Genomic DNA, 27,787 nt, shown 5'->3' with positions numbered 1-27,787 from the left:
TTTCCTCCTGCAGGTCCACGTTAATCTGCTTCTTATGGAAGCACGGATGCAAGCAGAACTGTTATACGCTCTGAGAGCGATTACCCGCTACATGACGTGAAGTGCTTTTGGCGTTTTTACTGTTGTCCTTTAACTGTCGTTACTCTTTCTGGAACACAAAGAAAAAACTTAGAGGGGTAGGATGGGGGGGTTTAATCAAAAAGCTCTCGGTTTTGACATTGCCTTGTGGACGTTGCAGAGAAGATCAGAACAAATGGACATCAAGGGAAGAAGATTTTCTACTGGAGAAAAGTCATCTCAAACTACATGTGGATCCAGTCAGACGTTGCCTGCAGTGCCAAAACTGACCAACAGAGGACAGCCTTGAGCAAACCCAAGCCCTGCTGAAGGGTTTGTGCTGGCTCAGAGCATTGACCCTGGAGACATCCAGGACTACATTTCAGTATTTCAGCATTGCCTGTCTCACGTCTCTCAAGATAGGAATGAGAATCCTGGTTAAACTTCCCCAGAAAGAAAGCTGTGCAGCCAGAAACGGTCTGCATATTTGATTCTGTTGTCACTGTTATTTTAGTTTCTTTATTTTTTTTTTTTTTTTTTTCACTTTTGTATGATTTGGAGGAGATGGTTTTGATGTAACTGCAGACGGATGCGTTAACTCTAGGTTTTATTTTGTCTCAGTGTTTTCTACGTGTGCCTGAACTATATCCAGCGCAGTGTGTACGTGCTGGTGCTGCTGCTCCCAGTTGTATTTTAGTGGGATCATATTGATGCCCAAAATCACCCCTCACCCAATTCCCTTAATCCCTTCATAAAATCCCCTGTCCATTAAAAATCCATTGCATTACCCCCACCCTCTTTTCCCTTAACCACACCCGAAATCTCAAACGTCGTAGTAAGCTAATCCGAGGAGTGTGAAGACCCTACATGTGGGGGGGAAAAAACTCAAAAGAACACTGTCTGAGCCCTTTTTGAGTTTGATTGTACAGGTTTGAATGAGGTATGTTTTTCTGATGACTGAGGTATGATTGCGTGCTTCACAAAAACAAGTGGAGATGAGAAAAATGTACGTCTTGGAATTTCATTTAAGAAAAAAAAGCGAAGCACCTTGAAGGAAAGCCTTCTTGCTTCTGCTGTAGCTCTGTTTTTGTGAGAAAACTGTTCTTTTTATTGATGTCTTGTTTTTTGTTTTTGTATGGGGGGGGGGCAAGAAAAAAAAAAATCTGAAAAATATCAATTGTATAGAAAGCTGGAAACCAGGTTCTCCAGGAGAGGGTTTGCTTCCGTCATATCTCGTCTTCCGCTTATCCCGCCTGGCTGGTTGACCTAACCCTTTCAAAGCTTTTGATTGTGAATTTTACCAGTAAAATACCTCTTGTATTTTTTTTATAACATGTAAAAAGTGCTCTTTGGTGAGCAGAGACTCTTTGGGCTGCTGTGTACCTGTTGCTCAGGGGATCCAGAGCTCACACAGGGCTGCCTACGGTCGATAAGTTTCGAACGCAAAAAGGTTGTAGCTGTGCTTGTTTCCCTGCGAGGGACGTCTAACCAGTGCAAAAGCAGCTTTTTTTTTAAAGATTTTATTTTAATCAGAGGTTTAATGCCTCTGCTTGTTTCTTTTGTTTACTAAAAATCAGTAAAGTACTGCATTCTGAAGGTGGACTGAGGAAATCAGGTGAATGATGATTTGAGGAGGAGCTGAGCTGCAATGATAAAGGAATGGTACATTTGAAAGTGGTTTGAGAGGAAGTTTTTTTTTCATTTCTTTCAAACTTCTGACTGATGTCAGTTACTGACACTTTTTATATGAAAATATGGAAAAGTAAAAAAAAAAATAAACTAATACTGAGTTAATGTGTATTGTTTGTAGTTTTGTTCTTAAAATGTGCTTTTAGTGCTTTGTGAAAGAGATTGTAAGAGATATTAATACACAATTTGAGAATCACACACAATAACCATAAGCTTACATTTGGTTGAATGAAAACTGGAGACCTTGGTAGCTCATCCAGCCATAAGATGAGTTGTGGGATGTGGCGATGGTGCAGGGATAGACCTATATAAGGAGGCCTCAGTCCTCGATGCAGCCGTCACAGGTTCAAGTCCCAACCCAGAGACCTTTGCTGCATGTCTTTCCCTTCTCTCTCCACCAAATATACCTGCCAGTCAATTTTCAAAATGAAGGCCACTAGTGCCACAAAATAAAAAATAGTGGAAATAAAGTTTGATTTTTGAAGCTTACATACATGGCTCTAAATACAAAACAGCTGAGAACATCACCAGTAAACTGGTGTTCAGGGGAATAGCTCAATTTATTATCATCAGTGCAGTGCAGGCACTGTGCATGCTTCAAAGCTGCATGACTCACTGGGGACAAGTTGATGGTCCATTTTTCTTGTAGTGAGGTCAAGGTCAAAGAGTCTTTTTGCTCCTGACTATCATGTTAGCTCCCTACCAGAGGCTGGTAATCTGTGGATTTCAGAGGGTTTCCCATCAGAGCCACACAGGTCTGTCTACCAATCCCCTGCTCTGCTGTCCAACATTTCACTGGCTTTCCCAAGTTATGTACAGAATAGGAACTTTTATTTTTCATGATAACACTGATACCAACCAGCAGAGCAATGTTCTGAAACTTTTGGATTTTTATTTTAAAGCACCTTTTTGTTTTGTGCTTGCTACAGGTCACTATTGTGCAGAAAGTGGAGAAATTTGTCACAGATCTAATTGACTTTTCAGATTTCTTTTAAGCAATAATGTGATTTGGATATGCTGTAATTTTGGCTATTCAGCTTGTAAGCACTGCCTTGCCCCATATCTGTGCAACAATAAATGCTTTACAATAAATTCTTCACAATGTCCAGACAATAAATGTTTTATTCTGGGAAGTAAGTTGTTTTTAATACTACATTATCATTTGTGTATCTGTACCACACAGTATAGAATAAAGTTCAGTGTGAAAAAAGGTTCAAAAGTTCATTCAAGGTCCAAAATAACAAAAAATAAAAACCTGGATCAGCCAAAAATGCTTGTAAAATATAAATACAAATGTTTTCACAGATGTCACACATTATAGATATATAGTTATTTTTACATGAATGCACAAAAATATAATATAAACCCATTTTTTGCAGGTTCTATCTGCATAGTTCTGCATACTGACATTAAGTATTAACTTCCACCTGTGTCATTTTCCCAACCTGTGAGCTTTAAAGTGCCTGTAAAATGTCTGTGACCTCATCCTTTGTGAAAAACAGCAGCTTCAGTAAGCTTCAGTCACACTAAACAGTGACAGCAGTTGAAGGAAAAGCTTCTTTGGGATTTCTGAAGCTTTTTCCCAGCGCTCTCTATACTTAACATATTCAGGAAACATGCGGAAAACACACTCAGACATTTCTGTGAAACCATAAATCTGATCGTGTCAAGCTGTAGTTTCTAGAGACTGGAATACCTTTATCAATTTCTGAGCAACAGGTAAAAACTCTGACTCCCAGCATGCTTTGTGGAAATCCTCCTCATCTTCATTAAGTGCCCATTTCAGAGCTTCCTCTTCATCTAAAGAATAGCAAAAAAGAGTAGTAAGAGATCTTAGGTGTGTTTTAAACAAATGTGTTTTATGTGAGACAAACACATTGTGCACAATTATGAAGTGAAAGGGAAATGCTTCAAGGGGCAACGTGTGTTTTGGTGGACATTTGCATTAATTCCCCTTTAATCTGATACCCTTAGTATTAGTCAGAGAAGGAGCAAAAAGACCCACAGTGACTCTGGAGGAGCTGTAGAGATCTACAACTCAGATGGGGGCATCTGTTGACAAGACAGCTTTTAATTGTGTGTTCCACAAATTTGTCCTGAAAAAAAAAAACAACCCAATAAGAAGGCCTATTTCAAGATTGTCACATGCAATGTAGGGGATAGAGCAAACACCCTAAAGATGTCCTCTGGTCAAATAGGAGCAAAATGCAAAAGATAGTGTGTGGCAGAAATCTGGCACTGCACAGCACCCTGAACACACCATCTTCATGGTGACATGGTGGTGGCAGTATCATGATGTGGGGATGCTTTTCTTCAGCAAGAGCAGGGAAACCGTCCAGAGTTCACGAGAAAAAGGAGCTAGAGAAAGCGTCATCTTGGAAGGAAACCATTAACAGGCAGGAAAAGACTGAGGCAGAGGTTCACCTCATAGCAGCAAAACAATCTTAAACATACAGCCAGAGCTTTAGTGGAATGGTTTAATCAATGCATATTTCTGTGTTAGAATGGCCCAGTCAAAATTCAAACCTATATTTCCTAAAACCTGAGAATCTATGGCAATAAGTTGAAAAATTGATCTTGAGACACTCTCCTTTCAGTCTAACTAAGTTTGACCTATTTTGCAAAGACAAAAGGGCAAAAATGTGCGTCTTTAGATGTTAAAAAGATGTTAGAGACAGTCCCTAAAAGATTTACAGCTGTTTTGTTTGTATAAACTGAAAGTATTATAATTTTTCTTTTCAATTTACATTAATCCACTACTTTGTGTCGACATATCACAATAAAATCCTATTCAAATTTAAGTTTGTGGTTATAACCAGAAAAAGAAATGTGAAAAAGTTCAAAGGGCACGATTACTTTTGCAAGTCACTGCATGACAGAAATATATTCATGAAAGTCAGAATAAATGTGTCATCCCCCCAAGCGAGTGAAAGATGTTAGTGGGAGTGTGTTCTTTTCCAGTTTGCATCCCTCTGCTGGTTGTGTAAGGACTGGTAACAAAACAAACCTGAGTACACTGTGAGGATCTCCAGCAGCACCTCTCTCTCCTCTGTGTGCAGCAGCTTGTCGGAGCCGTGACCAATCAGGTTCCACAAGGCCTGACAGGCCTGCCCTGCCAACTGCCAGTCAGCTGGCCCGAAATCTCTCAGACAGTCCACCAACCTGCTCTCACACACACACACACACACACACACACACACACACACACACACACACAGAAAACTCTTCATGTGACTCGAGGAGGGAGAATTCACATGACCATCAGGTTTGTGAACATTAGGTGCACTTCACTGGAGTTTCATTTGGACAAGAACAGTGTGCGGGAGGCGGAAATAAAATTAAATGTTCCAACAGTCCTTACTTTTCAGACAAGAACAGTGAACTAAAGCCAAAAGAGAATTACACAGACTTTCTTTCAGTTCCAGCTCACATCAGTTAAACATATACAAATTATTCTGAAATGACAAATAACACCTGGGAAGAAGATTTTATTTGATAACTCTGAACAAGCAAAGCGTTTTGTCTTTCTACCTCCAGCTACAGATTTATTATATACACTTAAAATTGGTTTTATTTTCTTATCTCAGTCTCAGCTTGAAATCCCATTTCCTCAAGAGTTCAGCTATCATCAAACAAACAAAGCCCAGACCTGCTCTGTTTTTTTATTAAGATAAACTTTATGCTTTTTTGCAATCCTCTACACTGAACTGCCTAACACCAGTTATCAACTCAGAACAAAAGGGGAATAATGGTGATATACTGTAAAATTATTACAGTAACGGGATGATTTGTTATTTTTAAAAGTAATAAACACCAACACCACCATATTTCAAAGCTTGCTTTGCTGTAGGTACAGTAGATAGTGCTTTCGTACCACATTTGTCTCTCAAATGCATTGGAGAAGCATGTTTTGCAGGAGATACAAAGACAGGCTATTTAAATAAATGCTTTTGTTCTTACTTTGCAGAAGCCCCCTCCAGTGCAAGACCAACCCTGTTGGGAGGGTCCAGAGCGAGGTTGGTCAGGACCCCGCAGGCAGAAAAACACATCTCGGCTCTCTTTGAGTCAAGTAGAGTCACCATAAACGTGTGCACTGAGGGAGAGGATGTGGACAAAAAGGAGGAAGATAAGAGAGCAGCAATCACCAAAGTCAGCAGGCATGTTTATGTTGTAAAGATAGACTCAGCTTCAGTATGATACAGCGATATACAGATCTCCACAATGCGTCTGAGCTTAAACACCATTTGTTTTAAAGACGATTTAAAAGTAAATTACAGCTGAAACCAGATATTTACATTCAGTATGCTGTATAAAAAGACAGTTAACCACTATGACTCACTATCTGACATAGAATGGCCACTTCAAAACACTGATTTAAATCAAACCCAAACTGCATCCATGAGACCAAGGATTTAACTTCCTGGCTGATGTCTCGGGATGTTGCTTTAATATTTCCATATTCAATAATGTTCTTTCCCCACGATGTCATCTGCTTTCAACCTTGGACTTCATAGCTGGGATAATGCTCTCAAGCTTCCAAGGTTCTCCTCTTTTCCTCTAAATGTATCTATGGTCATTATGGCCAAACACTTGGGTTGAAGTTTGATTAGACCACAGGACATGTCTCCAAAAATAAGGGTTGACTGTGTTGATGTAAACTATGTATTTTATGTTGCTTTTGGAGAAATGGCTTCCAAGCGGTTTTTCAGTCAATGTTGCTACTTCACCGTGGGAAATAACACTTTCTTACCAGCTTCCTACTGAAAAGATGAACATAAGGACAAGGTCCATGCTTCTCTTCCTGATATCCTGGCTGATTTCTTTTGATTTTTCTGTGATCTCACACAAGGAAGTGGTGTGTTTAAAGTATTGTCTTAAAGTATATCCACAGGTGTGCCTTCAGTTAACCCAAAAGCTGGGGTTTAATCAGTACCTTACAAAGCAATGACATCATCTGAGCTTTCCCAGTTTGTTTAAAGGCATAGTAATCTTAGTGCATGTTAACTTTTGGAGAAATAAAAAAAAAAAATATCCAAAAAAAATCTCCTCCTGATTTTTCTGGCAAATAAAAAACCTTTGGTAATCCTGAGTGACCTAAAACAGGAAAAGTTGGATCTAATTTATACAGTATATATGAATATCTGGCTTCAACCATGTCTTGCACTTTTTCAGTAAATGGTAAACTGCAAACTCCATAATTTTACCCTCTGGTATGTACAAAAGTTTACAAATGTATATTAAAAATAAAGTGCAAAAATGTCTATGGGTTACATACAGGGGTTGGACAATGAAACTGAAACACCTGTCATTTTAGTGTGGGAGGTTTCATGGCTAAATTGGACCAGCCTGGTAGCCAGTCTTCATTGATTGCACATTGCACCAGTAAGAGCAGAGTGTGAAAGGTTCAATTAGCAGGGTAAGAGCACAGTTTTGCTCAAAATATTGAAATGCACACAACATTATGGGTGACATACCAGAGTTCAAAAGAGGACAAATTGTTGGTGCACGTCTTGCTGGCGCATCTGTGACCAAGACAGCAAGTCTTTGTGATGTATCAAGAGCCACGGTATCCAGGGTAATGTCAGCATACCTCCAAGAAGGACGATCCACATCCAACAGGATTAACTGTGGACGCAAGAGGAAGCTGTCTGAAAGGGATGTTCGGGTGCTAACCTGGATTATATCCAAAAAACATAAAACCACGGCTGCCCAAATCACGGCAGAATTAAATGTGCACCTCAACTCTCCTGTTTCCACCAGAACTGTCCGTCGGGAGCTCCACAGGGTCAATATACACGGACGGGCTGCTATAGCCAAACCTTTGCTCACTCATGCCAATGCCAAACGTCAGTTTCAATGGTGCAAGGAGCACAAATCTTGGGCTGTGGACAATGTGAAACATGTATTGTTCTCTGATGAGTCCACATTTAATGTTTTCCCCACATCCGGGAGAGTTACGGTGTGGAGAAGCCCCAAAGAAGCGTACCACCCAGACTGTTGCATGCCCAGAGTGAAGCATGGGGGTGGATCAGTGATGGTTTGGGCTGCCATATCATGGCATTCCCTTGTCCCAATACTTGTGCTAGATGGGCGCGTCACTGCCAAGGTCTACCGAACCATTCTTGAGGACCATGTGCATCCAATGATTCAAATATTGTATCCTGAAGGCGGTGCCGTGTATCAGGATGACAATGCACCAATACACACAGCAAGACTGGTGAAAGATTGGTTTGATGAACATGAAAGTGAAGTTGAACATCTCCCATGGCCTGCACTGTCACCAGATCTAAATCTTATTGAGCCACTTTGGGGTGTTTTGGAGGAGCGAGTCAGGAAATGTTTTCCTCCACCAGTATCACGTAGTGACCTGGCCACTATCCTGCAAGAAGAATGGCTTAAAATCCCTCTGACCACTGTGCAGGACTTGTATATGTCATTCCCAAGATGAATTGATGCTGTAATGGCCGCAAAAGGAGGCCCTACACCATACTAATAAATTATTGTGGTCTAAAACCAGGTGTTTTAGTTTCATTGTCCAACCCCTGAATGGATAACAGAACTAAGACACCTCTGGCAAACACTGAAAGTGAAAGAAAAATAAAATACCAGAGTAAATTCCTCAATGATTGACATCTGTTCAGGTAAATGTGCAGACATGTTGGTCCAGAACTTTTCCACAAAGGCCATTTATGATTGTATTTGTGAGAATATCAGTAACACATGGAAGCTAATGTGGAGCAGCATATAGGTGAGTTTAAAGCAGCAGGTTTTAGCTGCTCACACAGGATTATCATAAAGGAAACAAAGCTTAGTTTAGATTGGTTAATTGTCGATTCATACGTTTGTTGGAGGTATACCTTTATTCTTCATAACAAAGTCCCGCACGTCCTTATGCAGCGACAGGTTTCCATAAACACGAGTGGCCTCTAACATGGCATCCATGCTTGAACTAAGCAGCAATTTCAGAATCACTAGAAAAAAAACAAAGTGCGTTAGTCACACTAAAGATCATTCACCCCATCTTTCAAAGTTCACATTTTCTCTCATCTTTTAGTCTTACACTTTGCAATAATAAGCTGATTGTGTCTGATCTCAGAGTTTTCTTCTTGGTAGAAGGAGAGGTTGTTGATGGCGGCAGCCACGTTCACCAGCAGCTCCTCGCTCTCCTGCACAGATCTCTGCTCTGTGCCACCCAAAAATGTCACATAGAGCAAACAGACGACAAAAATCAAGAAATAAATACCACATTTTGTATGACATTGTGATAAAACCCATTTTACTCTGTCATGTACAAAAAACGGACACACATGGAACTAATCCTAGCATAACTTCAATTTCAGCTCCAGTGTAGGAAAATATATTTGCTAAGAGCTACAAATAAATAGCTTTGTTATGCAAAGACAAATTAGGTGGACCCAGATGAAAACAGTGTCCCTTTAATTCAATACACAGTTAAATATGTTCAGTTAATTGCTGACAACTACAACAAATGTAAGATAAAAGGTGTTTGAAACATCCAAAGCTATAGCCGTTCAAACCACTGAAATACCTACTCTTTTGCACCTTAAACTTATTCTTTAGAATAAAATGTGACAAAAACAAATATGACTGCCTTTCATATTAGTTCCAGCCTGATACAGTGAACTTGACAATACAAAGGTCAATATGACGAAGTCCAATGAAGAATGTCACCACGAGCAGCCTTCAAATGAAGTCTGTTCCCGATATAGCAGCAGATGTGTGCTCAGTCGTAAATCGCAGATATTGCGGTTGAGCTGTCAGCCGGTGCCTATGTCTCACAGAATTTTGTTTCTGGTTCTGACTGGAAATGCTGTTTTGTTTTGCCCCCCTCCTCAAAACTGATAGTTGCTCAGTGCAGTGTGAACTCAAAACAGGACATCAATCTCCCAAGTTTGACTTTTCACCTTTTTCTTTCCCATCTTTGGTGCTCAAAGCAAGTTTTACTTTCTCAGTCAGTCTTTCATTCTATGTTTCACTGATGGATTTTGCTTACATGCTACTCGTTTTTGTTTTTGTTTTTTTAACTCTTTTACCTCCAATTGTTTATTTCTCTCCTCCAACTGCCACAAGGTTAAGTGTAGGAGTTGAGCAGCACATCGGAGTTTCACACCCTCCTACATATCAGCTCAACCTGTCCTAAACCAACTAACCACATGGGAGAAATTCGTGCAAGCAAACCAAGTCGGCTATGAGAAGCGATAGAACATCCTGCTCCTGCAGCAAACCGCTTTGCTCTGTCAGAATTACAAAAAAACAGGTAAACCAAAGGAGGATGTGTGATCTATTGAGCAGAGTGCACAGAGATGGTGAGAACTGACAAAATGAGGAAAGGTTTCCCAGCACTGGGGAAGTGGTCGGCTGCCTTCCACACAAGAACTAAACTAAACAGCTAATTTTAAACTAATCAGAACTGCTGATTTTCTTAGGATGTTTTCTTTCTCAGATGCAACCAGTGGCGGATTTTGATACAGGTAGTTGAACAGGGCAGCAATAGAAAGAGGCTGTACAAGCACCAAATAAAATCAAATCTATGTTATGTTTATTATTTTTCATGCATGTGCAGTCAATGGGGAGTAAAAGCACCCCTGCTTGCTGCTGAGAATAAAGAGATTGTTTTAAGTGCTTTGTGACAGACTACACTGCATTTACACCAAGCCAGAATTTAGATGATTTCCTGCATGTGATAGGTTATGGGATGGCAAAAAACGGGGCTCGCTCAGGGTGCCATTCAAATAAGAACACTGACTAGATGCAACAGAAATTGCAGGAAAAAAGGTCTGCTAATGGTTGCAATTTAATTTATTTCACTAAATAATTCAACTTAAAGAAAAGACATTTTTGTCTTCTCACCTAATGTCTCCATCAGAAGCTGAATGCATGTTGTGTTCGTAGCCAGTGATGGACCGACAGCTGGGTGGATGCACATGTTTGCCAGCACCCTGACCAGCTTCACCAGCACATCGTCTGCCAAAGTAGCAGCAGCAGGTTCTCTGGAGGAAGTTGCTTCTTTCTGCAAGGCTGTATTTGATGACACATTTCTCCTCTGGTAGCTGTTGTAAAGTTGGAGGAGCGTGGGCATGCAGTCCTTGCACTGAAAGAGCTGCTGTCGAGGCTCACTGCTTCTGGCTGTGAGGTTGCCGAGGGTGAAGAGAAGACGTACAACAAGGTCCTGTGGAGATGTGGAGAGGGGTCAGTAATGACCTGGTAAACCTGATACTACTTACTGTACTGAAATGAAAAAAAGATTAATGATCATTTTGTTTAGATTTCTCTGGCTTAGCCCAAGTTACTTTCTTTATCTCAAGCACCGTATTACTTCTTGAAGTGGTTTGATTTATTTAATTGGAAAACAAAATGTTTTTGAAATTGTAATAATAGACAAATGACAGTAAAAAAACAACGTTTTTATTCATCCCAACTGCAGCTTTCCTTCAATCAACCTCTACATCCCCTTTACTCATGGATCATCTCAAGTTCAGTAGGTCTAATTTTTCTCCGTATTCCTTTCTTCTAGCCTTTTTGACTTACACATACTCATATAAAAAAATAAAACAAATCTGTATTTACCCTAAAAGTAACATGCTTTTTCTCTTTATTATATATAGAGCAAAAAATACGTGAGAACACAGAGGGGGCTTGTGGACTCACCTGCTTTTGGTGATGTTTGCTCAGCAGATCTAAAATTAGAGAGTAGCAGTTGGGGGTCTGGGCCAAAGCGAGACAGCACTCGGAGTACGAGGAGAGTTTACTGCAGGAGAGAAGGGATGTTAAACACACACATGAGTGATTTCTTAGATTTTACATCTGTATTTTCTTTGTGCTCAGCCCCCCTTCATTCTAATGCCCCTATATGTTTGCCATTTAACCTCTGTATGAACATAAATGTTCTGAAAAAGCCTCAGTGTTTTGTAAGTAAACATTAGAGAACAAGCAGCATCATGAAGGAACACAGCAAAATAGTCAGAGACAAGTTGTGGAGAGGTTTACTGTAGGGTTAGGTTTTAAACCAATATCCCACACTTCAACATTTAATATAACACTGTTTAATTCGTTATCCGAAAATGTGAAAAGTATGGCACAACTGCATACCCAAGACATGGCCCATCCACTGAAACATACAGGCCGTTAATCAGGAAAGCAGCCAAGGGGCCCATACTAACTCGGCAGGAGCATCAGAGATCCCCAGCTCAGGTGGGAGAATTTTTTGAAAGCACAACTTTTAGTCGTGCACTTCACACATCCAGCCTTCATAGAAGGTGTCCAAGAGGGAAGATCTTGCTCAAAGAAAAAAAAAACAGAAGTTGTGCTGTTTGCCGTTTACCACAAGTCATGTGGGACACACAACAAACATATGGTGCAAGGTGATCTGGTAAAAAACTAACACCACACATCACCCTGAATGCAACAACCCCATGATAAAACACAGTGGCGGCAACATCGTGTTGTGGGAATGCTTTCTTTCAGCAAGGATAAGGAAGCTGGTAAGAGATGATGGCAAGATGGATGAAGCTAAACACAAGGCACTCAGAGCTTTAGACATGAAACTGATTAATGCAGATGAAGGTTTCTGTGTAACCGCTTCGAATCAAGGCGGTTGTATCATCGACCTCAGATATACTGACAGCACTGATTCTCATTTTGAGACTAGAACTCATTTAGCAGGGTAAGGAATCCTTGAACAGAAAAAAAAGATCTATTTTTAATTAAAACCATGACAAAATAAATATACTATACCTGAAAATTCTGGAAATGTTAGTACAGATGTCTTTGTCCTCACAATAATGATGCAACACCAGGCACAGGGCTGGAATTACGTTGAAGGAAACAAAGAGTCTGCGGGAATCAGGATGATCTGCGAGGTTCCTCAGGGTGGCTGTCAGCTTTAGGGGTTCGAAAGAGAGAAAAATAAACAAAGACAGGAGGATGATATGTTAGGAAAAAGAAGGGTAGGTGCTGGCCTGTACAGAATACTCCACAAAGAAGAAATGTTCAGTAAGGAAATAAATCATTCTATCACTAACATATGGTTGTACCTAAAGCTCTGGAAAGTCATAGTGTTCCCTCTAACACGGTAATGAGCTATGTTAGATATCCAATAACAGACTGGGTTCAAGATGTTTGTTTGGGTCAGCTTATGTGGTTTGAAGCAATCATGTTCAACAAAGAGGAGCACAGTGTGATTTGGACTGCCGTGGCCTGGTTAGTAGAGATTATTTTTACCTAATAGATGGAAAATCACCATATGGCCAAAAATACAACTACAAGCAACATTTGATTCCTCTTTACTGACGCACAACGACTTTGGCTTTCGCTTAGCCAAACATCAGAAGAGAAACATAAAGAAATCTGTAAAATTCCAATAACACTGATGTAAGCTAGAACAGTGGTCTGGTTTGAGACAAACCTGTACGAGGATGTGCCCTGCTACAGTCATATTGCAGTCTGTTGCTTTGCAGAGCTTCTGGATGAGTTCCTGTGCAACACCTACACAGTTCTTGGCCAGCAAGAGTCTGAGGATTGTGGCGTTTCCAGAGAGAAATTTTAAAGTACCAACACAGTAGAGTAGAGCTTCGCCGGATACATGCGCATCTTCATTGTTCAGCACTAACAACAGTGAATCTAGAAACAGAAAAAACAAACATATAAATGTGTGTCATTTGTAATTACTCAAGACAAGGATACCCAAAAATAATGTCAAATAATAACATGTAATAAAGATTTATTTGAGAACATAAAGACAGATGGATAAACAATGAAAATCTAACCAATGATAGAGTTTTTCTCAAAGAGGACATCGTTGCTTTCACTGCGGCTGATCTGGAAGACGAGCTTACAGATATTGAGCAGGTTATTTCCACTCACACAAAGCTAGAAACGAAGAAAAACAACTCCAGTCATTTTACATTAAGATGCCTCCAGTATTTTTGTAATTGAGACTTGGCAGACATGCTGAACACACACACAACCACCCCCACACACATCTGCAAAGTCCCACATCACTCACAGCAAAGCAGAGCTTAGCGATGTGCAGGTTGAGCTGGGCAGAGTCGAGATCAACAAGGCGGAACAGAGTTCGCAGTATCCCAGACCTCCTCTTACAGCGTCGACCGAGCACGTCTGCATCCGACAAGGTGTCGTGCAGATGGTCACACAGATCACACAGGCGGTCCACCGAGCCCTCAGAGCTGCCTGGGCATGGCAGAGACACTTTCAGCAACATGATCATGTAATCAAACATGATAAAACTGAGAGAAACACATAAATTAATAAAAACATCATCATAGTGCATCTATGTAAATACAGTGCCTTGCAAAAGTATTCATACCCCTAAATCTTCAGTACATTGTTGGGAGTTTATGTGAGCCGTGCCGGGAATATGTATTCAGCCCACCTGAGTCAACATCCACTGCAATTATAGTTGCAAATCCTTTGGGCTCTACCAGCTCTGCACATCTGAAGGCTGAAATGTTTGGCCCAGTCTCCTTGGTAGAACATGCTCAGGCTCAGTCAGAACATGGCCTTCTTATGGCTTTCTTATAGCTCGTTTTCAGTAAAGACCAGATTTGGAGAGTATGTGATTAATAGTGTCCTGCCAAAAGACTCTTCCACGTGAGCTGTGGATCCATGCAGTTCCTTCAATGTTACCATGGGCCTCTCTGACGTGTCTGCTGTGTTCCTTCCTGTTGATGACGTGGTTTGTTCACTAATGTTCTCTAATGAACCCCCAGGGCAATCACTGAACAGCTGTATTTACACTAAAATTTAAATACACACAGGTGGACTTTTTTTTTTTTTTTACCAATTCAGACTGCACTTTGTGACTTCTCAAGGCGACTCGTCGCACTGGATCTTCTTCGGGGCTATCAGAGCAAAGGGGTTCTGAATACATATGCATGTCACCTGTTTTAGTTATTATTATTAAACAAATCTAAAAAAAACAAAAAACAAAACATTTCTGAAAAACATTGAGGTTTGTGGTTATAACATGACAAAATGTGGAAAAAGGTTGAGAGACAGAAATAGTTTTGCAAGGCACCGTGCAGAGAAGTTATATTTATGCAGCATTGTGTATGTCAGCAGAAAATTCATTTGCCTTCCTCCTTTGAGACGCAGCTTTGAGTTTCGATGGTGAAATGCAGAAGAACAATAGAGCAACAGGCAGCTGACGCAAAAGGAAGAAAAAGGGTGGAGTCTTTTCCTCGTTTTTAGAGCAAAATAAACGTTTTCCTTACATAAATAAGAGGCCGCTTCTAAGAAAGGCTGAACACTGTCTCACACTCTACGCTTCGCTGCAATTTCTCACAGAATCTTAAATGTGTTTTATGCATGAGCCAGCAGCCCCTTAGTACAATAAATATTTAATATTTATCTTTCAAATGAAATTTCCATTAAATTTGTAGAGTATTAAAATATTTAAGGACAGATTTCATTTCATGGCTGCCAGACTATCAATTCAGGCTAAAACAGAGATTCTGTACAGATGCCAAACACAACACTATTCTGTTTGTCTTTCCTCAGTGGGTGAGATGGCAGAGCTTTTTCATTCTGTAAGACATTATGCACGACTATCTGCGAGTGTTGAGGAATCAGTTTCTCAGCCTGCTGGTTGAAAATAAAATACAGTAAGGAAATATGGGGAGGGGAGACTTACAATAAAAGCTTCTAACAAGACCAGAATCTCCACCACTGCTAAATTAAAAATAATACTGAGCTTTCCCAAAGGACAAAAGGAAAACATATTCTTGTGCTGAAAAGAATCAGGAGTCATGTATGTTGGGTGTTTGCAATTTACTTTGCTTTATACCCGGTAGGTTACCTGCAGCCACAGTTTCCAGCTCTTGAAGAAGAGGAAGAATCACATTATTCCACACCAATGACTCTGCATCCTCCTTGTCTGTGCATGTGGTGCTGTCTCCATACCCCAGCTCTGAAACATGCAGAGAGAATTGCAGTTTGCCAATTACCTCCTGCAAACACAGAAGTGGTGAGCAAGGTTCACAAGTTCACCATCTTAAAATAAAACAGCACGAAGTTTGATGCCATGGTAAAAGGTCAGCATTCACAGCTAAACCTCTTATTTCTTTCCGCACCGATATGAAACAGGCTGCATGTTTGACAAAAACCCGTGTGCATATCTTTGTGAAAGCAAATGTCTGTATTTTCTCAAACACCATACATGCTTTTTTAAATATTTGCATACCACCTTGCTTGGTGTGATACAGGAAGCTGTGACAGCACAAACCGACCTTTCTCTGAGCTATTGATTAGTTGTTTTATATGGTAAAAAGTGGGCCATTAGCAACAACTGTTGTAACTAAATAGGTTTCATTTCATTTAAAACCTCTGAGTGTATGATTATTTTGTTTCACCTTGTGAAACAAAATAATGCTGAATTTGTGTTGCTTAGTAAATATCCATAGCTTGTTGGAAAAATAAGAGATTCCTGAGGTTCATTAAAGAGATCTGGACAAACCTGTTTTCTGTTCTGTTCTGCACCCTGTGTGTCTGACTCCTGAGTCAAGAGCAGGCTGGATATTTGTGCTGCTGTAACAACAAAAAACACAAAGAAACGTTTCATCAGTTTTTCTGACTGCTAAGATGTCGTTTTTTTTCAACTGGGCTAGTTTAGGATAATTGTGCAGAGAAAATAAAAAGTAGAAATGACCTGAAAACGATTTCTTAAGGAATTAAAAGCTGTGAAAGATCTCTAAAAGTCTGCTTATAAATATCCAGAGGGACTGTAAGAACATTTTCTCCTGCCACTAGGTGTCCCTGTTGCAGCAGAGGTGCAACTTGTGAGCAGGTGCTGGTAAGTTTCACTTGTGCATGTGTGTGCATGTGTGAGATCATTTGCAAGCACGTAGATACATGTGGGAGTATGTCCTTCCGTTGTACATTCTGCCTTTATTTATCTGACTGTGTGACTGCGCAGTTGTTGTGCAGAACGCACTGCAGTCCACCAACAGAGAGGAACTGAGATCTCAGCTCTGTGGCCAATATGGTTAAAGCTGTACATGCTTTGTCATTGAACCGTTTCCACCGTCTTTACCTCTGTGCGATACGGGTAAAGAGCTTCTAAAAACACAGGCAGGTAGCATGCTATGCCGTGTGTTGTGGTTTCCCTCTGCATGTCATTGTTGCACATGTTGCAATGTGCATGGAAAAACATTGCATCAAGGTGCCAGTTCATTTTGTTAAACATGACATTTGGTGAGTGGTGGAACCAATTACAACATAGCCACCCTACATAGTATTTATAAATAAAGATAATCACATAACATGTTGACTCATGTTCCCTTCTTTATGTTTACAGGATTGAAGTTTGATATAAACGCTCATTTAAATATTTGTTTTTTCTTAAGAGGACAATTGTAGGATTAGCTGCTGTCACACATAAAAAAAAGATATTAACCCCTGTGTTTTGTGTCTTTTATTTAAAAAAAGAGTAAGACAACCATCTTCTTTCAAACCAAACTGAATATTTTGTTTTATGTCAGTTAAGATTATCAAAAACATTTCTACTTTAATCATTTCTAAAATTGCTGTTCCTTGAAGCAATTTGAGAAAGCTCAGATGATAATGTCATGGCTTCATAAAGTTTATTTCACAACATTTAGGTAAAATGCTAACACATGTGGATATGTTTTTAAAAGTACAGTCATACACACTGCTTCCTTTTGTAAAAATAATGGAAATGAAAAAAATGAGGCAAGAGGTGGGCCTTCACAAGTATACTTTATCCTTTCAGACAATTTCCAGATGCCTAAAGGTTCCACATTCATCTGTCATAAAAAAGACAAAAATACACCAGTAGGAACAGCATGGGAATGACCAACTATCATACCGTTCAGGAAAGAGACAGGTTCTATGTCCCAGTGATGATTTACTCGTACTCGTCGTCTTCCGTTTTATCCGGGACCGGGTCGCGGAGGCAGCAGACTCAGCAGAGACGTCCCTCTCTCCAGACACCTCCTCCAGCTCCTCCAGGGGGAGCCCAAGGCGTTCCCAGGCCAGCCGAGAGACATAGTCCCTCCAGCGTGTCCTGGTTCTTCCCCTGGGCCTCCTCCCGGTGGGACGTGCCTGGAACACCTCCTGAGGAAGGCGTCCAGGAGGCATCCGGTATAGATGCCCGAGCCACCTAAACTGGCTCCTCTCTGTGGAGAAGCAGCGGCTCTACTCCGAGCCCCTCCTGGATGGCCGAGCTCCTCACCCTATCTCTAAGGGAGTGCCCGGCCACCCTACGGAGGAAGCTCATTTCAGCCGTTTGTATCCGGGATCTCGTTCTTTCGGTCATGACCCAAAGTTCATGGCCATAGGTGAGGGTAGGAACATAGACCGACCGGTAAATCGAGAGCTTCGCTTTTCGGCTCAGCTCTCTCTTCACCACAACAGACCGGCACAGCGCCACCATTACTGTGGCAGCCGCACCGATCCGTCTGTCGATCTCCCGCTCCATTCTTCCCTCACTCGTGAACAAGACCCCGAGATACTTAAACTCCTCCACTTGAGGCAGTGATGATTTTTTGGTGGAAAATACATATATCAAACCCAAAATAAAAGCAAAAGACCTTATGAAGACCGTGGAGCTGGTGAAAGAGCATCCTTATTCACAGTAAAACGAGTCCTGTACCAGCTTCAGCCGGTACTTCTAAAGAACCGTGAAAAGCGACAGACAAAGAGACAATGATTTTAATTTTTAGAGACATTCTTTTTTTCTGATGAAACTAAGATTGAAGTGTTTGACCATTATGAGCAACATTACATTTGGAAGGAAAGCGGAAAAGCTGCAAGCTTGAGAACCCTATCCCAACTGTGAAGCATGGGGGTGGGTCCATGATGTTATCAATATTTTAGAGTGGCCGTCACAAAGCCCTGATCTCAGTCCTAAATTTGTGGGTGAATGTGTAAAGGTGTGTGTCAGCAATCAAGGTGGCCTACAAACCAGACTATGTTAAACCAGTTCTGACAGGAGCAATCACCTGAAATACCAGCAATTTTGACATTAGGTAAATAGAAATATTTTGGTAGTCCTAACTGACCTGAAACAGGAATGGTCTTAACTTATTTGTAGATAGTGAGAAAAAAAAATGGTTGTGTGTCTTTTTATAGGCAAGCATCTGGTTTCACCTGACTCAGAGGGGATACATAACAGAGATAGTTGTCTGAGCCTTGCTACACTGAACATCAGGGGGCTTTGGCTTTGTATGATGGGATTAAGGGCCTGATAATAAGGTCTCTTTGTGTGATTCTGCATTCTCTGAGACATGACCTCATCCCTTTCTTAGGCCTGGCCAGTGCAGTCACAATATGCACCACTACCAGCCTTGCCCAGATGGGCACCCAAATCTAATAGAGAGCCATTTGGAGCTGCAGAGCTCTGGCTTATTGGAGGAAAAAAGAACCGAAGGGCTGTCTAATCTCCCGTGTGTGTATATATATATACATATATATATATGTATATATATATATATATATATTCATGACTATGAATATTCATGACTATGAATATTGTAGCTTCACAAAACTATGAATTAACACATGTGGAATTATATACTGAACAAAAAAGTGTGAAACAACTGAAAATATGTCTTATATTCTAGGTTCTTCAAAGTAGCCACCTTTTGCTCTGATTGCTGCTCCACACACTCTTGGCATTCTGTTGATGAGCTTCAAGAGGTAGTCATCTGAAATGGTTTTCCAACAGTCTTGAAGGAGTTCCCAGATGCTTAGCACTTGTTGGCCATTTTGCCTTCACTCTGCGGTCCAGCTCACCCCAAACCATCTCGATTGGGTTCAGGACCGGTGACTGTGGAGGCCAGGTCATCTGGTGCAGCACCCCATCACTCTCCTTCTTGGTCAAATAGCCCTTACACAGCCTGGAGGTGTGTTTGGGGTCATTGTCCTGTTGAAAAATAAATGATGGTCCAACTAAACGTAAACCGGATGGAATAGCATGCCGCTGCAAGGTGCTGTGGTAGCCATGCTGGTTCAGTATGCCTTCAATTTTGAATAAATCCCCAACAGTGTCACCAGCAAAGCACCCCCACACCATCACGCCTCCTCCTCCATGCTTCACGGTGGGAACCAGGCATGTAGAGTCCATCCGTTCACCTCTTCTGCGCCGCACAAAGACACGGTGGTTGGAACCAAAGATCTCAAACTTGGACTCATCAGACCAAAGCACAGATTTCCACTGGTCTAATGTCCATTCCTTGCGTTCTTTAGCCCAAACAAGTCTCTTCTGCTTGTTGCCTGTCCTCAGCAGTGGTTTCCTAGCAGCTATTTTACCATGAAGGCCTGATTCACACAGTCTCCTCTTAACAGTTGTTCTAGAGATGTGTCTGCTGCTAGAACTCTGTGTGGCATTGACCTGTTCTCTAATCTGAGCTGCTGTTAACCTGCGATTTCTGAGGCTGGTGACTCGGATGAACTTATCGTCCGCAGCAGATGTGACTCTTGGTCTTCCTTTCCTGGGGCGGTCCTCATGTGAGCCAGTTTCTTTGTAGCGCTTGGTGGTTTTTGCGACTGCACTTGGGGACACTTTCAAAGTTTTCCCAATTGTTCGGACTGACTGACCTTCATTTCTTAAAGTAATGATGGCCACTTGTTTTTCTTTACTTAGCTGTTTTTTCCTTGCCATAATACAAATTCTAACAGTCTATTCAGTAGGACTATCAGCTGTGTACTGTATCCACCTCCTGCAAAACACAACTGATGGTCCCAACCCCATTTATAAGGCTTGAAATCCCACTTATTAAACCTGACAGGACACACCTGTTAAGTGAAAACCATTTCAGGTGACTACCTCTTGAAGCTCATCAACAGAATGCCAAGAGTGTGTGGAGCAGTAATCAAAGCAAAAGGTGGTTACTTTGAAGAACCTAGAATATAAGACATATTTTCAGTTGTTTCACACTTTTTTGTTCAGTATATAATTCCACATGTGTTAATTCATAGTTGTGATGCCTTCAGTGTGAAGCTACAATATTCATAGTCATGAAAATAAAGACAACTCTTTGAATGAGAAGGTGTGTCCAAACTTTTGGTCTGTACTGTAGATATATAGATATCTCATCTACCATCTACCCCATCATATTAAATCTGTCATGCTGTTTCCATCTCCATTTGAAGTCTTTTTTTTCTGCTCTGACTTAGTAGGCATCTCTTGCAAACAAATTTTATGAAATTAATTGCAACTCTGAATAACAGTGTTTCCAAATACCTGACCTAATAGAGTGATCAGTGCAAGAGTGTTTAAAGTAGGACTCATCTTAGTCAGCAACAAGTTACAGAAACATTTTGTGTTAAATTAGCTTGAGAGGGAGGTGTATGAGCAGTGGGTATTGGCCCAGCTTTCCTGTAAAAATTTTTAATGGTCTGACTCCCCACCTCCTCTTTTAACAGGTTCAGCTGCCCCAGCGAATTGATAAGTGGATGGATTGTAACAAAAGCCCCCTGACATTATGTCCAGAGTTATATGCTCCTTACGCTGACACACAGTTGATGAGGTCGGCAAAAAAGTGGAGCTTTTAGCCTCTCTGCGCGGGAAAAGTGTAAAAGCTGACAAATGGGGAGATTGACAGACTGGGGCAGATTCATTGGATTTGAAGCTTGCCAAGAAGCTGGATTTAACTGTGACCAAGATATAGTGTGCAGTGAAGTATATGATGGTTTAAGGCAACTGTGGCTCAGTAGGAAGAGTAGTCGTCTTGCAATCAGAAGGTTGTGGGTTCGATTCCAGCTTCCTCCATTTACCATTTAAATGGAGCTTGAGTGATAAAGTTGAAGCGTTTTTAGTTAGAGAGACCCATGCTGCTCTATAGTATCTTAGAACCTTTTCACGTTTTGTCACATTACAACCACCACCTTCAACGTATTTCATGGGATTTTATGCGATGGATCAGCACACAGTAGAACATCCTTGACACATGGTTTACCAAAGTAAAAAAAAAACAAATAAGTGTGGTATGCATTTGAATGCAGTCCCTTTCACTCCAATACCACCAAATAAAATCCAGAGTAACCAACTGCCTTTAGTAGTCACCTAATGCATCATTAAAGTCCACCTGTGTATAATTTACTCTCAGCATGAAATCAGATAATCTGTGAAGGTCATTAAGGTTTGATAGAGAGCATTGGTGAACAAACAGCATCCTGAAGACCAAAGAACACACCAGACAGGTAAGGGATGAAGTTAGTTATAAAACAATATCCCACACTTTAAACATTTCACAGAGCACTGTGATGTCCATCATCCAGAAATTGATACATTGAGTATGGCACAACTGTTGACCTTCCAAGACATGGCCTTCTACTTAAAGTCACAGGTCAGGCAAGGAGAGTAATTATCAAACAAGCAGCCAAGAGGCCCCTGCTAACGCTGGGCTCTGAGGAGAGCTGTAGAGATTCACTGCTCAAGTGGGAGAAGCCACTTACTATTAGTCATAAAGTGCACAAATCTGTCTTTTAAGAAAGATGGGCAAGAAAAAGCCATTGTTGAAAGACAGCCATAGGAGGTTCAGTTTGCTGTTTACCACAAGAAGGTGCTCTGGTCAGATAAGACCAAATTTAAGTTTTAGGCCTAAATGCAGAATGCCATATGTTGTGGAAAACCTACACTGCTGGAACCATACCATTTCCAGCATCATGCTGTGTAGCATTGAAAGAGAGTGATGGTCAGATTTAATGTGTACATGCATGGAGCTAAATAAATGGCATTTTGGGAAGAAAACCCATTAAAGGCTGCAAAAGACTTGGGGGTGGCGGTTCATCTTCCAGAAGGACAGCAACACCAAACATACAGCCAGAGCAGCAATGGAACTGTTCATATCAAAGCATATTTATGGGATGGAATGGCTCAATTAAAGTCCATACTTGAATTCATCTCATCTGACAGAGCTTGATTTGTCAAGAAGAAAGGTCAAATATTTCAGTCTTGAGATGTGCAAACCTAATATCCCAACAAAAAGCTGTGGAGCTGCAATAAAAGGTGGTTCTCAGGGGGACTGAATACAAATATATGCCACAGTTTCAGATTTCTATTTATAGAATAAAAAAACAAACATGTTTAACTTCACAGTTATGCAGTATTTTGTGTTAGTCTATCAAATTAAATCCTAATAAAATACATTAAAGTTTGTGATTTAAATGCAACAAATAAAGAAAGTTAGTACTTTATACTGAATACTATTCCAAGACATCAAATCTGTAATATACTTAGTGCTGACAAGGCTGAGTTACCTGTCTACTACAGGTCCCTACCAAATATCTATTTATGAATTTGATCAAAGTCCAAACATTAAATAAAAAATAAAACAATTACACTGATCCTATTTGTATGATGTTTACTGGTAATAATTTTAACAAAAAAGTCTTACAACTTTACTAAAACATTTCAGAAAGACAGTAAACTTTCAATGGAAAAATACAGAGACACACAGAGCAGCAAGGAACAGATTAAAAAGGGTTTAATGAAAGCTAATAATGGGAGACAACTCCATCTAGTAATTGCTACCTCTGCAACCTTGTGTGCCAGTAAATCTTAAACTCACTGTCAGGCTGTCATTAAGGTCAAAGAGAAGGAGCAGGAGGAGAAGGAGGGATAGAAACGGACACATACTGCTAAAGGTTTTACCTTTTACTAGTCGTCTTGCCTGGGACAGGTTTGAAGTGACCTCTGTGATCTGTGGAGAGGTCTGGACTGCAAAGCAGTTTGGATGACAGCTGCTTCTGCTCTGGGCCTGGATTTAATTTATGTTTCATTAATAAAAATGAAAGATGAAAAAAGTCATTTAAATGTTACTGTGATGTGTTGTAGCCATATTTCTACTTCTTTCCACAGCTACAGATACAAGCCTCAGTTCACACAAAATAATTGTATTTACCTAGTATATAACCTATTACCTAATACATAATTGCTAATGGAGAGTGATACATATATTATTTAAGTTGTTTTGACTCAAAAAAAAGGAAATTTTGTATTAATTCTCATATCAATCTACAAATAGGGGAGTAAGGTGAAACTCATAAATGGCCCTGATCATATACCGTCTCTTAAAAAAAAAACTGTTTTGTGTCACAACACAACCTCCAACTCCCATTTATTTTATTGGGATTTTACATAATAGGCCAAGGTAATGTAGTGCATAACTGAAAAATGGAAGAAATGAGGATACACAGTAAATAAAAATGGCAAAATGTGGCATTATTTTTATTCAGCCCCGTTTTAGTCTGATATCTAAAAATAAGGTCCAGTGCCACAAACTGCCTTCCAAAGTGCCATATTTAGTAAATGGATTCCACTTGTGTGTAATTTGTGAAGGCCTCAAAGATCTGTTAGAGAACATTGGTGAAGAATCAGCATCATGAAGACTGCAGTGTTTAATCAGTCAAATGAAAATGGAAAGAATATAAATCAAACCAATATAAAAGAGTTGATAAGATAGATGGAACTAATTAGAGCCACCCATAGCATGGTTCAGATCGGAACATATTCATGTGTTAGAATGGCCCAGTCAAAGTCTAGACCTAAATCCAATTGAGAATCTGTGGAGAAATTTGAAAATGTATGTTTACTCATGCTCTTCATCCAATCTGACTGCACTAGAGCTATTTTGGAAAGAAGAATGGGCAAACATTTCACTCTCTGGATGTACATAGACATACCCCGAAGGATTCCCAACAGTAATTTAAGCCTGATTTTGTTCTCCAAAGTCTCAGTTGGCTGAATGAAAATGCAGGTTTTTACATTTTGAAATCCACATGTCCTTTTACTTCAACATTACACGTCCTAGCTTGTATTTGTCTGTTACATAAAATCCCAATAAAGGGTTTTGTAGTTACGGGTATGAAAACATAAGCAAAATACTTTATGTTGGAGAAAATGGCTGGACACAAATGTCTGCACACAAACAAATACCATAGTGCATCTAAAAATAGAATTTAATTTACATGAGTCATTTTATTTTTGCAATGGAACATAAAGAATAATAAATCACTTTTTATTAAAAGGTGCACAATATTTCTGTAGCATTTCTCTGCATCTTTTGTCAGTTGGTCAACACAAAACAATTTTTTCTTTACTTACCATCTGTGCATGCATCTGAAGGCAACAACGATGTAAGTGATGGAGGCTTGAGGAGGCGGGTCCGAGCCCTTGCCAACCCTTTCCTCGCTTCTACCGGCCCAGCGGGGGATTTGGGAAAGTCTTTCAATGAATCCTCAGCGTTGCAGGGGAATGGAAACTTTGGTTTCTGGACAAAGAGACAAAATACTGAATTTATGATGGTGTGAGGAACTGATCAGAGGATGAATTTAATTGGGACATCTCTAGTAAGCTCAGTGAAATCCCCCCATCTTGATTTCTTTTGTTGAAAGAGGAAAAAAAAACACATATTGTTTATGTGTGGGGGATAATACATACGTGGTTCAGAGGTGAGAGGCGAGTCCCTGAGCCTGGCCTGGAGTCAGCATCAAAATTTTGAGCATGAAGACTGCAAAGATTAAAAAGATAATTAATTATTTTTCTTTATTATTTCTTTATTTTTCACAAATATGAATTTTGAAGAATTTGTTTCTAACCTAAAGGCTGATGGAGGTCTGCTGTCATGATCTGCTCGAACAGAGTTTGTCCCAAATAGCTGCCTATGTCCGCCTCTTGGAGTAAACGGTCGCTGTGTGGACTGAACTCGCAGAGATTGCCTGGCTTCTCTGACTATCTCTGCACATGTTCTCCTCAAACTGTTGCGTCGTGGGATGAAATGGCTGCAGATCTCATGATTTGTCTCCATAGCGCTCAGTCAGATTTGGGTCATTCAGACCTGGGTGACATTTGTCATAAAGTGCACAGATTTAATGGTTCATTGGGCACTAAGGAAATTGGGTGAACAATTTAATGATTGTAAGAAATGTCTATAAGCTGTGAGCGTTTGAAACCGAAGTCAAATTCTTTGTTTTTGCACACAATCTTGGCCAATAAAGCTGATTCTGAATTGCTCTCTTGGTCGGTTCTTGCTTTGTATTTTTGTCTTGCCTCCACCCCCGTGTTTCTTAATCGCACATCCATTGTGCATCTTGTTGATTGCTCCCTCAGTATATATTAAGCCCGGTTTGCTGTACTGCCAGATCCTAATAACCATTTTCCTACTTATCCCTTGACAGTAGTTCGCTGCCATTTCTTGTCTCATTGAGTTTAGTTCATAACTTCTGCAACCATTTTGTTTCTTTAGAGCAACTTACCGACATCAGTATCCCTGAGACCATCCTACTGGTTTGTGGCAAAAAGATGGAAAAAGTGTTGCATGCACATGTATTTAGCACTCTGACAACCTTATTTTCAGAAGTCACCTGATTGGTTAAACAGAGTTCACTTCTGTGTAATTTAATCACAGTATAAATACAGCTCTTCTTTAAAGACCTTAGAGGTTTGTTAGAGAACGTTAGTAAACAAACAGTATTATGGAGGCATCCACAATCCACAATAACTGCACCAAAAATGAACATGTCAGGTAAGGAGAGCAGAGAAGCAGCCAAGAGGCACATGGTAACTCTGGAGGAGCAGAAGAGATTAACAGCTCATATGAAAAATCTGAGAGACAAGAAGGAACCAACCATTTTGTTTGCATATAGCACGTTACATAATCCAATAAAATACATTAAAGTAGGGCTGCAACTAATGATTATTTTGATAATCGATTAATCTGGCGATTATTATTTCAATTAATAATCGGATAGCTAAAGGTGCTTAATAGGAAATTTTTTTTCAGATGAAGCTAAAACTATGCCGCTTGATAAGTTCTGTATGGAGCATATTTACTGAAAAAGAAAGTTTTTCATCTTAAATGCAAAATGTCTATATTTTTTGTACAATTAGTTGACGATTATTTAAATAATATATTATTCACGATTAATTCGATTAATTGTTTCAGCCTTACCCTGCCTCTCGCCCATAGACTGCTGGAGATAGGCACCAGCTGCCCCGTGACCCACTATGGAATAAGCGGTAGAAAATGACTGACTGACTGTTTCAGCCTTAGTTTAAAGTTTATGCTAGATGACAAAAAGTAAAAAAAGTTCAAAAGGTAAGAATACTTCAGCAAGACACTACAATGGATTTTACATACCCATTGAGTTGGCCATCTCACAGTCACTGTTCTTTTAAATATGTTCCTCTGGAACAATGCACACAATAAGTGGTGAATATTAAAATAATATTTAATTGAAAATTACCTGAAAAGGTTTTTAGATAGCAAGGCAATTAATATGTTGTGTTTCTTCCTGCTTTATTTGTCTTTAGAAGATATCTATTTATACATATATATATATATATATATATATGTATATATGTGTATATGCTCCAAATTATTGTAATCAAGTGATGTTGTGGTTGTTGAAAAGAGCAGGTGCGCGTTCACGCTCCGTATCCATGGTGACAAAAATGTCGCTTTCAAACTCAGGCATAAAATCCAACAAATGACAAACAATCTTAACATTTAGGACTGGAAACTCGCAGCTTGGAAGTCATATTCCTCAAGAAGGGCGGCTAGAATTGTACCTAACCAAATGTACACAGCAAAGCAGCAAGAAGCGGTCGATGAGTCTGATGTTTGAATGAAACCTGTCGCTAGTACTTTTTAATGAAACCGGTACACTCACCGTTAAGAGTCCTCTCAGCTTAAATTGTCGAAAGAGATATCAGTCAGGAAATAACGCGTGGTTTCCAGGCCAAAGCCTTAAAATAATATGCGCAAAAACTAGTTTCAAACTTGTAAGTTTTCGACCAGGCGTTTAAGCTAGACCGAAACTTTAAGGGGCACGAGCTGCAGGCGCGCGACTCGGTGACGCGCTTCTAACGGCTGTGAAGGAGACCGCAAACTTCAGCTTCAATCTAGTAAATTAGGATCCGGGTTCATTTACGGCTGTCAATATTTGACATCTTACTTTAATTTCACTATGTGCTTAAAAATAAACAAATGTAATCAAATGTTCATTTTGTTTAGCTAAAGTCTTCAGAAGCAGCAGT

The 27,787-nt window shown here is 40.1% G+C and overlaps 2 protein-coding genes across 3 annotated transcripts in view; one reads left to right on the top strand and one right to left on the bottom strand.

The window, feature by feature from the left end:
- Positions 1–1,851, top strand: part of sesn1 (sestrin 1) — an 84,926-nt gene extending 83,075 nt beyond the window's left edge. For both annotated transcript variants that reach the window (XM_047387528.1, XM_047387529.1), the window contains one exon: positions 14–1,851. In XM_047387528.1, coding sequence (XP_047243484.1) covers positions 14–100 — 87 coding nt within the window. In that variant the 3' untranslated portion in view covers positions 101–1,851. The remainder of the gene's footprint in view (positions 1–13) is intronic.
- On the bottom strand, positions 1,572–27,646 carry armc2 (armadillo repeat containing 2). Its single transcript, XM_047387527.1, has 18 exons — positions 27,421–27,646; positions 25,348–25,586; positions 25,190–25,259; positions 24,854–25,019; positions 23,402–23,507; positions 16,241–16,311; positions 15,584–15,694; positions 13,772–13,956; positions 13,533–13,635; positions 13,172–13,386; positions 12,502–12,647; positions 11,416–11,515; positions 10,618–10,936; positions 8,807–8,929; positions 8,604–8,717; positions 5,707–5,839; positions 4,754–4,908; positions 1,572–3,546 (listed from the first exon to the last, which is right to left on the bottom strand). Exons 2-18 carry the CDS (start codon positions 25,554–25,556, stop codon positions 3,413–3,415), a joined length of 2,460 nt encoding a protein of 819 aa, XP_047243483.1. The 5' UTR covers positions 25,557–25,586; positions 27,421–27,646; the 3' UTR covers positions 1,572–3,412.
- Positions 27,647–27,787: the final 141 nt, after the last annotated feature.

Source organism: Girardinichthys multiradiatus, chromosome 15 (genome assembly GCF_021462225.1).
Source record: "Girardinichthys multiradiatus isolate DD_20200921_A chromosome 15, DD_fGirMul_XY1, whole genome shotgun sequence".
Taxonomy (NCBI): Eukaryota; Metazoa; Chordata; class Actinopteri; order Cyprinodontiformes; family Goodeidae; genus Girardinichthys; species Girardinichthys multiradiatus.
Note: the sequence above shows the minus strand (reverse complement) of the source record. Positions and strands in the feature narration are given on the sequence as shown.